The 15154-nt window shown below is 42.9% G+C and overlaps 1 protein-coding gene across 1 annotated transcript in view; it reads left to right on the forward strand.

Annotated features, from left to right (window-relative positions):
• Window positions 1–15154, forward strand: part of SNX9 (sorting nexin 9) — an 82776-nt gene that overhangs the window by 19414 nt on the left and 48208 nt on the right. The window contains exon 4 of the mRNA XM_011952757.1: window positions 10611–10782. Within this exon, the coding sequence (XP_011808147.1) occupies window positions 10611–10782 (172 nt within the window). The remainder of the gene's footprint in view (window positions 1–10610; window positions 10783–15154) is intronic.

Genomic DNA, 15154 nt, shown 5'->3' on the forward strand with positions numbered 1-15154 from the left:
TTTCTGATAGTAGCATGGATGCATGGATTTACATTGATTTAATGATGTGTTTTGTTTTTTTTCTTTGTGCTTAAAGTTATCACCTTTTGGAAGCCCATTCAAGCTCTTCCTCTACCTCAATGATATTTGAAACTTCTCTTGCTTTTAAATAGCGCTACTTCTTTCATCTCTGTCAGTACTGCATCAGCTTCATTTTTCTCTTCGTTCTGGGTCATATGGTCATATTTTCCTTCTTTTCATGCCTGATAAATTATGATTGGATGCCAGACATTGCAATTTTCACCTTGCTATATGCTGGACATTTTTACCTTCCCATAAACATTTTTGAGCCTTGTTCTGGGATGCACCTAAGTTACTTTGAAATAGTCTGATTATTTCAGGTTTTATTTTTAAGCCCAGAGCAACATTTAGCTTAGGGATATTTTTGCCCCTGTCCTGAAACAAATCCTTTGTAGCATTGTACCCGATGCCCCGTGAATTACGAAGATTTCCATTTGGGCTGGTGGGAATAGCCCTGTGTGAGGGATTACACTCTTGATTCTTTCATGTGTGTCTTTCGCTGGCCTTGGGTAGCCCCCTCACGTGACGGGCTGATCGGTGCAGATCTGCAAGGCCCTCTGCAGTCTCCAGAGCTCTCTCTGTGCGTCTCTGTCTTCCCCAGACTCTGTCTCCTCCCACCACAGAGACCACCGAGCTTTGTGTGGGGTTTCCATGCCTGCTCTGTGGCCTGGAGAGTCTCTCCACGCAGTGGTCTGGCACTTGTAGGCTTACTCTGTCTGTTTCCCGTATCTCGGGATCACTTCTTCACTACCTGGTATCCAGTGATTTGAACACAGTTTCCTATATTTCATCATATTTTTAGTTTTCAATTGGAGCATGAACTGGGTCCCTGTTACTCCATCTTTGTTGTCTGCTTTGCGTATTAACTGATTTTCAACTCCAAGTTTATTTTCATCTCTCAGGTGAGAATAATACCACCACTTACTTCACAAGAGAGTTGCCCCTGAAAAGGACACTGTCATCCACTATATACATGTTCTTAGTACTGACTTCCCTACTGGACAGTTGTGGAACTGGGATTCGAAGCCTGGAAGTTGGGCTCCAGAGTGGTCCTCTTAACACATCTGCTGCAGTTTACCCATTGATTGGCTTCATGGAAGCGTGTTAGTTACCTCTTCTCACAAGATGCTGTGTTGTAGGCCAGTTAGACCCCTAAGAGCACACACCAGGAGACATTGGCCTTTGCTCCTGAGTTCACAGACCAGCTGGGCTGTTGTGTCCTTCACAGCTGCGATTGGTAGGACTCACTTGTGGCTCTGTGGTCAGCTTCGAGTTGACTAGGTGGCTTTGCTCATTTTGTCTGGACTCTCTCACATACATGTCTAATGCCTCTGAAAGCAAAAGGTTCAGAATATTAACATTTTTTACAACTTGGCTATTTCTGTTTTTTCCTCTGGAGTTTGTTTCTCTGACTGTATGACTTGCCTGATACTTGTTCCATTCTTTCTGTGCTGCTTATAGTTATTTTTAGGGCTTCAGTAATACTGTACTGTGATACCAAACAACAGACTTTAGAAAATATAATGCATTGACGATAACCCATTGCTACACAATTGGGGCTTTTTGCATGTAATATTTGTGAGTGAGTGGCATGCTAGAGTTTTCTGGAGAATTTGGTCCTGCCATGCTGGTTTTGGTTAAAAACTTTGACCTGCTCTATCACTCTTGTTCACTGAACACCTTTTTTATTTTAAGGTGGATATTTTGGCTCAGATTGGTTGTGTCGAAAGTCTCAGCCAGTCACCACCTTCTTCTCCTTCTCCTTCTCCTTCTTCCATAAATAAGGTAAATTTCAAACTTGAACACAAAAGGAAATAAACATTTAATAAACCCTAAAAGTCATATTGTTTTCCCAAGTGAGGTGATTGTGTCAGGTAAAGTGTCTTACAGGAGCTCTTCTTGGGGCGTGGTGACATGGGATGTGGAGTATGTAGGAACTGGAAAGATCATGGGGATTTACACCATGGAGGCCTCTTAGAGGAGGCTTGATTGATGAATTTATCCCACGGGCAGTGAGATCTCATGAAAGGTCTTTAACTCTGTGGTTGACTGTGAGGAGTGTGGTACCACGGAGAAAGGGAAAAGAAGAGGAGAATGAAGACATTGTCCTGTAGAAATTCGAGAGGAAGGGAAGGTGTAAAGAAAGAAACAAAAGAGGCATCTCAGCATTGGAAACCTGAGTGAAGGAGCCGAGGGTATTATTGCATGACCAAACGTCTGCAGTTGAGAGACCAAAGGGGTTATGGGGATGGAGAACAAAAATGTCAGGGACATCAGGCGCAGTAGCTCATGCCTGTAATCCCAGCACTTTGGGAGGCAGAGGCAGGCGAATTACCTGAGGTCAGGAGTTCGAGACCAGCCTGGCCAACATGGCAAAACCCATCTCTACTAAAAATACAAAAATTAGCTGGGTGTGGTTGTGCACACCTGTAATCCCAGCTACTTGGGAGGCTGAGGCAGGAGAATTGTTTGAACTTGAGAGGCAGAGGTTGCAGTGAGCTGAGATCGCACCACTGCACTCTGGCCTGGGTGACAAAGCAAGACCCTGTCTCAAAAAAAAAAAAAAAAAAAAAAGTCAGATACCAAAGGATCCTTCAACCAGATCATTGTAGCCTAGTTTGTTACAGTAAAGCTTAGGTTTTGAAAAAAGTCAAGATCTCAGCATGTGGCAACAGAAAATATTTGTACCGAAAGTCCCAAGAATTAGGAGTTGCCGTTGTTGACCTTTACGGTAAAAATATTTCTGTCTTCTTCCTCTTTTACGTATCTGAAGGGAACAGAACGTTGACTGGAATAGAAGATATCTTAAGCCTGTTATCTCTTCAATTAAAAGTCTATTAATATGACCTGGCTGTGCAGCCATTTGTAAATATAACTGTCTGATCTTCTCCTGCATAGCATAAACTAATAGGTATTTTACTTAGATGGGGATTTACTCAAAGAAATGCTAGTCTTTATTATTTTCTTTATATTTTAGTTGAGCCCTCACTTATTAAGATAACCTCTACCGAATGCATACTATGTTCCAGGTGTTGTGTTAGATGCTTTGTGTGCATTATGTCATTTAATTCTTACAGGAGGATAATGTTATACCCCTTACATAAGTGTGGGGACTAAGAGAGCTAAGTAAATTGCCCAAGGCCACTCAGCTAGTGGTAAGTGATAAAGCTGGGATTCAAACCCAGACAGTAGGCTTTAAGCCTTAAAGTTCTTAACCACTTTACCCATGTGGTATAATGATTACTTGAGTCAATTCCAACAGCTTCCTAAAGGGAGTTAAACTCCACCTAGTGTACCAGGATTCGTCTTGCCCCTTTTTATCCCATATTGTATATTTGTACTATGTGCAGCTTTCCTACACTCACCACACAGCACCACCACAGGTGTGCATGTCCATCTCCCCCACCCCTCGTGGCCATTCTCAGTCTGTTCTGTGGTCCAGTGGCTCTGCAGTCAAGTACAAGCCAGGCTACTTTCTGAAGAAATTTAGCTAATGCTGTAAATCTTTTGAGTGAATGTGTTTAAATGTCTCCCAATGTAAAGCCTGCGTAAATATATTTCTGTATTTGCATTATTAAGAGGGGATAGCTTTTAAATTTAGAACATTAAACCAGCAAATTTGTTAGTATATTGCTCCTGTCCCTAAAGAAGCATTTGATTTAGTTGGGGCGGGAGTTAGGAAGAGAGTCAGACATAATCATCTACCTGTGGTGATTACATAGATTTAAATATGTCCCAGAGACCCAAGCAAACATGCTTTAGGAGTGTATTCATTCAACAGATACTTAATTTACAAAACGTTTACCCAGGGCCCCATGTTCACGGGCAGCAGGAGATGGCAGCATACGCTGATGGACACAGCCCTTCTCTGTATCCTTCTGATGGAGCTCAGGCGAGAGTGATTGTATATGTCAATTTTGTTTGTTGCATTTTCCAATGTTTGTTAAAATTTCAAGCGTAGAAAAGTTAAATGAATTTCATAGTGAATAATCATATACCCACCTTCTGGATATTACTATTCTCATTTTACAGCTCCTGCTTTCTCTCATATTTGCCCATCCCTCCGTCTCTTGTGCCTGTCTGTATCGTCCAGCTTTTCTATGGTGAGCTGATTCCACTTTCAGAACTCAGACACTGTTATTTTAAGAGTACTCATAGTGTCACATGCTAAAAATTCTTTTTTTCTTTCTTTCTCTTTTGTTGTTTTTTTTTTTTTTGAGACAGAGTCTCACTCTGTCACCCAGGCTGGAGTGCGGTGGTGTGATCTCAGCTCACTGCAACCTCCACCTTCCAGGTTCAAGTGATTCTCCTGCTTCAGCCTCCCAAGTAGCTGGGATTATAGGTTCCTGCCACTACACCCAGCTAATTTTTGTATTTTTAATAGAGATGGGGTTTCACCATGTTGGCCAGGCTGGTCTTGAACTCCTGACCTCAAGTGATCCTCTGCCTCGGCCTCCCAAAATGTTGGGATTACAGGCGTGAGCTGCCACACCCAGCCAAAAATCATTTTTTCTGTAGTCACATACTGAAAATCACTTATTCTGCGATCCACCACAAGTTAACTTTTTCAAAAAGACTAGTGTACATAAGACAAATCTGATTTCCTCCTTTTGGTGATCATGTTATGAAGGTTAGAGGTCTGACAAAGAGTAAGGTGTATTTCATACAAATGATCAAGAACATCACGTTTAAAATATTTGAGTCCTTGCCACTTTATACAAGGCATTTGGAGAATCTTTTGGGGGAAACATTCTCCAGGTAAGACAGAGCTATCCCCCAATTCACTGGTGGTACTGACCATCTAATTTGCAAATAATGAAGAAAGTAAAAGGAGGTGACTAGATGTCAGCCAGCAGGCTGTGGGAAGGCCAGAGCCCTTTTGATGGGGTAGGACTTTGCTAAATTGAGGAAGATGAGGTGTGCAGATAAGAGTACAGTATAGTGTGAGTAACAGCAGAGATGTGGAAAAGTTTGGGGAAGTATGTGAAGTTCGAAGCTTCAGAGTGAAGGTTAGTGGCAGGTAGGGAGAATGGGGAATGCAGCATGAGGCAAAGTTGGGACCTGCACTGAAGAGACTCTTGATTGAGCCACAGGAAGCTTGGAGTTGAATCCAGGGGCAGTGAGTGCTAATGAAGGGATTTTGATTACCCATGATGGACAGTTAAGTCAGGAAGAGCTTCGCGAAATAAGGTGTGGGAAGAGAAAGAGGATGAAGATGCTGCTCAGTAGAAAGGAAGAGGAGGGAAAGGTGGAAGGAAAGGACAGAGAGGCGCCGCAGTATGGAAACCTCAGTCCAGGAGCAGGATAGGTTTTACCGTGACAAGATGTCTGTAGTTAGGGAACTACCAAAGGGATTTGGGGGTTGAGAGCGAAGAAGTTAGAGACCAATGTATGGGAAGGATGGGTTCTGAGAGAAAGCCAGTGACTGGTTACAGATAAGAGGGGAAGGGACCTGCCAGGGGAGTAAAAGGCCATCTGCTGAGGGAGTGAGTCCAAGGGCCATGACGGAGGCTGCAGGAAAGATCTCCAGTTGGTAGGGTTTTGAGAAAAGTCTTATCAGCAGGAGTTGGGTTGAAACAAGATAATGTTCCAGGAAAAAAAAAAACCAAAGAGATAGAAATAAACATACCCACAAAGATTTCATAACCTAGGTAGAGAGCTAAGATCGTATACATAACCAACTAGTATGACAGTTATTACACACCTATAAAGTATTAACCAAGTGATTTTCAAAGAATTATTATTTGTTTCTGCCCTAATTAAATGGATTTTAATTTTCTGAGGACAGTTGCTATGAATAGTTCACCTCCAGGTCTTTCCTCCATCTTGATGAAAATCCTTCCTGGCCAGTTTGCTAAGACCGAACCATCTTCTGGAAGGACCCAGCGAATATTCACTCTTCTGTACTAGCTCACAGTCCTGTGTTCCTTTGCGGTGTACCTCACTTAGCTTCTGGCAGTCTTCTGAATCCAGGCCGCTCACTTCTGAACTCTAGCCCGAGATTACACAGCGAGCGAGAGGTAGAGCTATTAATGGAATTCCAACTCGCTAGGCTCCTGACTGTGGCCCTCCGAGCCCCTCCATTTCACAGCTGGTCCTTGATGGAAACCAGGCTGAGGCTGCTATACCAATGATAGTCTGTCCTTAGTGTCCCAAACTTTGGTACTTTTTCAAGTTCTTATTTGAAAAACAAAACCTTGTAACTTAAGAGTTTGTTACAAGAATGTAACAAACTGTTACATAATACTGTAGAATGTATTGCTACATAAAATAGGAGAATAAAACTACATTCCCTTAAAGAAAACTGTAGAAGGAAGGGTTTCTCTTAGCTGAAGTATGACTGCCAGGTCCTCAGCATGATCGCCTTCATTTCCAACATCCACTGGGGTCATCTGAGAGTCCATCCCGAAGCCGAATGTCACCGTGTAAGCTGTGTGTTTGAGAAGTCACAGTCTTGTGTATGAAACATCTTTCTCCTGTTAGTATTTAACATAGAGTAAAATCACAAGTAATTTCAGTTTTTTCCTTAGAGGTATATAGGGCAGTAGAATGACATCATACTTCCACATGAAAAGCATGTGGTCTGTTTCTGATGCACCTGGCACGTGACAGCCAGCTGTCTGCCCCATGTATCGGTTGGGGAAGAGTCGAAACAGACCAGCCACTAGGGTGTCCTACAACATCAGGGGCTATATTAGACAGGGTGGATAATTTTCTTGCAAATAGATTTCTTTTTTTAACTACCACCATTTGTGTGTGTGTGTGTAAGACTCAAATAAAGGGGAAGACATGCTATTTCATGCTGTGAAATAGATTTAGTACTGAAACTGTCGAGTGAAAGGCGTGAATAATTTTAATCATTTTCTATGAATTCAATGAACAGCGATTCAAATGAAAATCAGTATTTTAACTCAACATTCTAATGTAAAAGTTCAGATTGTTTTAAATATTAAGCTGATGCTAAAGTTTATACATAAAAATAAACAACTAAGAGATGTTATGCTAAAGTATTGATAGTTTTTCTGGGAAAGTGTGGTACTAGTACAAAATAGATGACTAAGAAACAAGAGAGTCCAGCTATAGACCCAAATCTGATATGCAGTGAAGGTGACATTTCAAATCATGGGGGAAAGATGGATTATTCGTGAAATGGTGTTAGGGTGACAGACTGAGGACAAGATGTTCAGCTGGATCCCTGGATTTTTTCTTTTCTTTTCTCCTCTTCTCTTCTCTTCTCTTGTTTTTCTTTCTTTTTTTTTTTTTTGAGACAGAGTCTCTCTCTGTCGCCCAGTCTGGAGCGCAGTGGCATGATCTCAACTCATTGCAATCTCTGCCTCCCAGATTCAAGTGATTCTTCTGCCTCAGCCTCCCAAGTAGCTGGGATTACAGGCACCCACCACTACACCTGGCTAATTTTTGTATTTTTAGTAGAGATGGGGTTTCACCATGTTGGCCAGGCTGGTCTCAAACTCCCGACCTCAGGTGGCCCCTGAAAGTGCTGGGATTACAGGCGTGAGCTACTGTGCCCAGCCCCTATATTATTTGTTTTACTTTAGTTCCAGACAGATACAAGATTTAAATGTTTAAAAATAATAATAAAGCTAACAAAAAACTGTATTTGCCTCAAGGGTGGGGTGGTGGGGGCAGGGCTGAGAGGTGCTAAGTGTACTCTCTACTGGAATATTCTTTGAGATTGGGTGCCATCTATTTCCCATTCCAAAATTTTATTTGTAAGATTAATAATTAAACTATAAAATTACTCAAAGGAATTATGGGGTAGAAATATTTTTTTTTTCGTTTTTTTTGAGATGGGATCTCGCTCTGTTGCCCAGGCTGGAGTGCAGTGGCTGGATCTCGGCTCACTGCAAGCTCCACCTCCCAGGTTCACGCCATTCTCCTGCCTCAGCCTCCTGAGTAGCTGGGACTACAGGTGCCCGCCACCACGCCTGGCTAGTTTTTTGTATTTTTTTTAGTAGAGACGGGGTTTCACCGTCTTAGCCAGGATGGTCTTGATCTCCTGACCTCGTGATCCTCCCATCTTGAGAAATATTTTTTAAATAAAAGTATGAAAGTCCCTTTCTATGTAAGACAAAACCCCTCAGTGTAACAGTTGTCAGAGTGTGGGAATGTAACTGCATTCTCTTTGAAGCGCAATTTGACAAAATCCATCGGTTCTAAATACACAGTCTCCTTAAGCCTAGCATTTTTTCTTTTGGAAATTTCACAGAGGCCTTTTGGATTGCAGTTTTCATCTAAAGGACCACCAGGATGGCTGATTAATAGAAAGGAGAGGTTTGTAGGCAGTTAACAGTTTACAGACTGGGAAGAGACCTCTGGTGTGTGCCAAAGATGAAGATACACATTGGGTTTTATGCCTCACAGGGCCTGTATCACACTAGAGTCACATATATTTAGGAGTTTTGGGGCAAAGCAATACATATGTATGAGAGGAGTTAAGAGCATGTGCAGTGGGTAAACATATGTAACATATATCCTTGTTCACTTTGAGATGAGATTTTAGCATTAAAATGAGGTGGAATTGGGCTCTTCATGTGTAAAGGTGAACTGTAGACACAGTTTGTGTGCAGCCTCGGCGAGCTGCTGAAACTGGCTTTAAGGCCTGCAGTTGCTTGTCAGAAGAAAATGTTTGGCCGGGCGCGGTGGCTCAAGCCTGTAATCCCAGCACTTTGGGAGGCCGAGACGGGTGGATCACGAGGTCAGGAGATCGAGACCATCCTGGCTAACACGGTGAAACCCCGTCTCTACTAAAAAAAATACAAAAAACTAGCCGGGCGAGGTGGCGGGCGCCTGTAGTCCCAGCTACTCAGGAGGCTGAGGCAGGAGAATGGCGTGTACCCGGGAGGCGGAGCTTGCAGTGAGCTGAGATCCGGCCACTGCACTCCAGCCCGGGCGGCAGAGCGAGACTCCACCTCAAAAAAAAAAAAAAAAAAAAAAGAAAATGTTTGTAAGGCCAGTCCTCTGCCCAGTTAGAGTTGTCTTGGTCTGGGTTGTAAATCAGAGTTAGGAGGGGTCTGATAGCTCCTGTTCTTGGTGAGTTTAGCCCTAGTAATTTAGAAAGTTGCTCTATTCCCTTAACCTTAGGATCCATCTTAGTTGATAAAGGGGTGTCTATTTTGGTCTCTCTGATGACACTGTATTATTTATAGTACCCAAAGACTGAAAACAAGATAAATGAACATCAGCATATACTGGTCAAGTTGTAGGAAATATATACAATGGAATTTTATGGAGACAATGTGAAAGAATATTGTGTCCATATGCGTTGATGTACCTTGCAGAATGTTATATGCTGTTAAGAGAAAAAAAAAAGTATCAAGCAAAAATAATATAATTTAGGCCAACTTACATGTTTAAAAACCAAAAGGATCTATCTCTGTCCATGGGATGTTTGAGTAAGTATATACAAGGAATTTGTTAGTAGCATGAAACAAAAATTATAGTAGGCTGTTGTTTCAGAGTTCCTGCACTGGGCCCCAGCAGACCAGACCAAACCAGAATGGAGTCACTTGTGCTAGACGCTCCATAGCAAACTGAAATTTGAAGGAAGCAGATAGGTCCCAAAACAAACTGATTTTTTCTCAAGAACAGGAGATCCCAGTCTACCTGAGTTAGCATAATAAGGAGTCCCCTCAGCTTTAACCATTATGAAAAAGTATCCTGAAGTAAACTGGTGTTAACCGTCAACTTTCTTTCTGTTGTTCTATTTCCTTATTAACCCATCTTTAAAAATCGAGTGCTCTGTTCATGCCCAGTGGGAGTGCTCCTTCTAGACTGTAGGAAGAAGACTGCCCAGATTCATGAATCTCAAGTAAAAGCCAAGTAGATCTGTAACGAAATGTGTTGTAATTTTGTGTCTTTTGACAGTAGTAGTTCCTTAGAATGACTAGCATCTTAAGATTTTAGGTATATTTCTCAAATTGCATATACTTTTATTCTGTTTGAAGTTTTTTATTATACATGTATTATTTTTCAAATTAAAAGACCTACTTAAAAATACAACAGATTGCTATAAAGCAGTTAGAAATAGGTCCTCATTATCAGCATGAATAATCTCAAAAACATAATGTTGAATGGGGAAAAAAACTTGCAAAGAGATACAGTATGACATCCTTTAGGCCAATTTTAAAAATATAGAACAGTTGTTTGTGAATGTGTACATGTGCAGCTGAAGTATGAAAACACACATGGGAATGGATACAGGTTCAGAAAAGTAGTGGTTACTTCTGGAGAGAAAGAAAGAGAGGGCTCTAGCTGCTTCTAATAGTTTCCTTGTTGCTGTTTTCAAAGTTCCTAAGCAAATATGGCAAAATGTGTTTGTATCAGTAAAATTAGGTTGATGCTACCTTTTGTGCTTTCCTACATGTTTGGAAATTAAAATACTATGTATGAAAGTTGTTTTGAATACACTTCTATTAAATTTTTTTTTAGCACTCCTGTTGTATTCAATTATGTCAGTTCATTATTGAGTTGAGTCATGGTTTCCAAAAGTCACAAAAATTCTCTTTCTTTTTACCCCTTTCAATAAATAGGTTGGCAGTGGCAATGACCCGTGGTCAGCCTGGAGTGCCTCCAAATCCGGGAACTGGGAAAGCTCAGAAGGCTGGGGGGCCCAGCCAGAGGGGGCTGGAGCCCAAAGAAACACAAACACTCCCAACAACTGGGACACTGCCTTCGGCCACCCCCAGGCCTACCAAGGACCAGGTGAGGAGAGGGGCGTGAGGTCCTGCCCTGCCTGCCCATGGCTGAGTGAGAGAGACAGGGAAGACTAAACTGTTTTTGCTGTCCCATACTTAGCAAAACACAGAACAGTTTTGTGACCACAGCATGGGAAGGGAGGATTGCCCCACACACCAGGCAGCTGTGCAGCAGACACCGACTGAGTGTCCTACCGTCGTGAGACTGTCTACCTGGAGTCACATCAAGGGATTTCCCACTACCGCCACCATGGGTTCACTTAAGCTGCTGGAACAGCTTACAGAACTCAGGGAAGCACTTTACTTACTACTGTCCGTTTATTACAAAGCACAGATTATAGGATGCTAATAAAGAGCCAGATGAAGACATGTGCATAGGGCGGGGCACATGTGCATGGGGCGGAGCTTCCACGTCCCCCTGCCCCATGTGCCCCTACATGTTCAGCACCCCAGAATCTCTTTCCCTGTAGCTCAAGGATTTTTACAGCGGTTTCATCACATAGGCATGATCGATTATTATTATTATTATTATTATTCTTTGAGACAGAGTTTTGCTCTTGTTGCCCAGGCTGGAGTGCAGTGGCGTGATCTCGGCTCGTTGCAGCCTCCACCTCCCAGGTTCAAGTGAGTCTCTTGCCTCAGCCTCCTGAGTAGCTGGAATTACAGGCACCCACTGCCACACCCAGCTGATTTTTTGTATTTTTAGTAGAGGCGAGGTTTCACCATGTTGGCCAGGCTGGTCTCAAATTCCTGACCTCAGGTGATCCACCTGCCTCAGCCTCCCGAAGTGCTGGGATTACAGGCATGAGCCACCACGCCTGGCTGGCATGATTGATTATTAACTCAACCTCTGGCCCCACTTTTCTTCCCAGAGAATGGGAGGTGGAGCTGGAAGTTCCAAGCTTCTAATCCTGGCTTGGTCCTTCTGTTGACCAGCCCCTATCCCACCAAGAGTCACCTCATTCAAACAAAAGATGCTCCTACCACCCGGGAAATTCCAAGGGTTAGGAGGTCTGTGTCAGGAGCCAGGGTCAGAGACCAAATATCAGAACAAAAGTTGTACCTTGCACACCTAACATTGAGGAAGTTACAAGAGTTTTAGGAGCTCTGTGCCAGGAGCTGGGGACACAGACCAGATAGCTATTTCTTACCTCACAATACCACTCTGGGTCATTGAGTCGAAAATAGATTGTATTCAAAAGAACTGCCCGCAGTTGCCCTTATTCACTAGTAGCAAACCTGGATCCAAATGTAGTTGGTCATTAACTGTAACTTTAGTTCAGTCTTACTTATCCACGTGAAGTCACAGATTCACATGCTGGGTTGGTAAAATAAAAGCAGAATGGGCGGTGGAGGCTGCAGAAGGCTGAGGGCCCCTGCTGTCGCCCATGGATCGCTGCATTTGCAAGGAAGCTGAGCCCACATTCTGATCTCCACATCTTCAGAGAGATGAGAAGTCTTGGTTATTTGTCACCTTCTCATTTTAACATCTCAGCAGCTAACACATTTGTTTTAAAATCTTGAGCCAGAAACCAGTGTATGTGGATGGGGTGTGGCTCATCCTGCTGGTTTAAGACCTCTGCATTCACTGTTTTAACTTCCTGTTTGACTAGGTGATGAATAAAAGTACTGAGGCAGAAGAGAAATATATGGAATGGGAAATAATTTGGGAATTAAAGGCATTTATGTCTGTTCTGAAGTTAAATAAGATAGTCTCCCTTTTTTTTTTTTTTTTTTTTACTATCTCGGAATCGGTCTCCTCTGTAAGCACGTTGGGCCAAGAATTGAATGTCTGTTCTAAACAGCAAGGACCTCACTCGTAAGCTTAAACAAGGGTGCAGGTCCTGGCTCAAGACTGGCAGTTTTGGACAGGAGCTGCCTGTCAGCAGGACCAGGGGTGTAGGCTGGGTAGAAGCATTGAGAGACTCCTGGTGTCTGGTTCTGTGGTCACTTGGCCCACATCCTTCTCACAGTTTGTTCTCCCATTTGGCATTTGTCTCTCAGCTTCTCCATAGTGGCACTCTTAGGGTCTGACACTAAAGGACACTCAGGCCATTAGAATGGGGGAGGAAGGAGGAGGAGGAGAGCCGACAGCACCTTATCTGACACGGGGGTTATTGTCAGAATAGTAGCTACTGATACTGCTTAATTAGTTCTTCACTCTCATCTTTTTCTCTTTCCCTTTTTCTCCCAAACCCCAACCCAGTCTTTTTAATGTCCCCCCTCATTGCGCTTCTCTCGCCTTTATTGTTAGTGTTAAACAGCTGCTTTTCAAAGATCTGTCGTCCCTTTTGTCCTCCCCAAGCCTCTAGAATTAAAAGGTATTCTGCTTATTTGTAAATGTGTAAGACTAGATGCGTCAGTGTCTAGGCCTCTAGAAGTCTTTTCTCCTGTGTACCACTTAACATTCTTATAGTCTGCATTTATCTGAAGTGACTTAGACTGACAGCCCTTTAAAAAAATTACCTGCATTTTCACGCCTGTAATTCCCAGCACTTTGGGAGGCCAAGGCTGGCAGATCACAAGGTCAGGAGATCGAGGCCATCCTGGCTAACACAGTGAGACCCTGTCTCTACTAAAAATACAAAAAAAATTAACCAGGCATGGTGATGGGTGCCTGTAGTCCCAGCTACTCAGGAAGCTGAGACAGGAGAATGGCGTGAACCCTGGAGGTGGAGCTTGCAGTGAGCCGACATCGCACCACTGCATTCCAGCCTGGGCGACAAAGCAAGGCTCTGTCTCAAAAAAAAAAACGAAAAGTAACTATATTTAAGGTGTACAGAGTGATGTAATATACATGTACATAGTGAAATCATTACTACTGTCAAGCGCTTAACATATCCCTCACCTCACATGGTTACCTAAGTGCGTGTGTGCATGTGTATGTGCAAGTGGGTGTGTGTTTTAAGAGCACCTAAAATCTCCCTCAGCAACTTTCCCATATATAATGCAGTTTCATTAACTGTAGCCCTCATGCTGTACATGAGATCTCTAGACTATCCTATATGACTGCAACTTTGTACCTTTGACCTTCATCTCCCTAGTTCCCCCTGTCCCTGCCCCTGGTAACCACCCTTCCACTCTCTGCTTCTGTAAGTTTTTTAGATTTTTTAAAGACCTGTTAAAAGTTCCACTTGTAGGTAAGATCACGCGGTATTTTTATTTGTGTGTGTGGCTTATTTCCTTTAGCCTACTGTCCTTCAGGTTCATCCATGGTGTCGCAAATGGCAGGATTTCCTTTTAAGGCTGAATAATATTCCATTTTATGTGTATACTACAGTTTCTTTATTCCTTCATCCATTGACAGACATTTAGAATGATTCTCTATCTTGGCAATTGCAAATAATGCTGCATTGAAAATGGGCGTGCAGATATCTCTACAAGGTACTGCTCTCATTTCTTTGGCATATATACCTAGGAGAGGAGTTGCTGTGTCATATGTTAGTTATATTTTTATTTTTTAAACCTCCATACTGTTTTCCATAGCTATGCTAATTTACATTTCCATCAAAATTGTACAAGGGTTCCGTTTTCTTCACACCTTCGCCAACACTCATGATCTTTTGAGTTTTTAAATAATAGCTATCCAGTCAGGCGCAGTGGCTCATGCCTGTAATTTTAGCACTTTGGGAGCCTGAGGCAGGCGGATTACCTGAGGTCAGGAGTTCAAGACCAGCCTGGGCAGCATGATGAAACCCTATCTCTACTAAAAATACAAAAATTAGCCGGGCGTGGTGGTGAGTGCCTGTAATCCCAACTACTCAGGAAGCTGAGGCATGAGAATCACTTGAACCTGGAGGCGGAAGTTGCAGTGAGCTGAGATTGTGCCACTGCACCCCAGCCTGAGTGACAAAGCAAGACTCTGTCTCAAAAAATAAATAAGTAGGCTGGGCACGGTGGCTCATGCCTGTAATCCCAGCGCTTTGGGAGGCTGAGGCAGGAGGATCACGAGGTCAGGAGATCGAGACCATCCTGGCTAGTACGGTGAAACCCTGTCTCTACTAAAAATACAAAAAACTTAGCCGGGCGTGGTGCCAGGCACCTGTAGTCCCAGCTACTCGGGAGGCTGAGGCAGGAGAATGGCGAGAACCTGGGAGGTCAAGCTTGCAGTGAGCTGAGATCGCACGACTGCACTCCAGCCTGGGTGACAGAGTGAGACTCAGTCTCTAAAATAAAATAAATAAAATAAAATAAAGTAGCCATCCTAAGAAGTGGGACGTGATAGTTCACTGTGGTTTTGATTTCCATTTCCCTAATGATTAGTGATGTTGAGTGCCTTTTCATATACCTCTTGGCCATTTTTTTGGTCTTCTTTGGAAAAGTGTCTATTTGGGTCCTTTGTCCATTTTTTAATTGAGTTTTTTTTTCTTTTTCTTTTT

This window comes from Colobus angolensis, unplaced genomic scaffold, assembly GCF_000951035.1.
Source record: "Colobus angolensis palliatus isolate OR3802 unplaced genomic scaffold, Cang.pa_1.0 Scaffold35, whole genome shotgun sequence".
In the NCBI taxonomy this organism is placed as follows: domain Eukaryota; kingdom Metazoa; phylum Chordata; class Mammalia; order Primates; family Cercopithecidae; genus Colobus; species Colobus angolensis.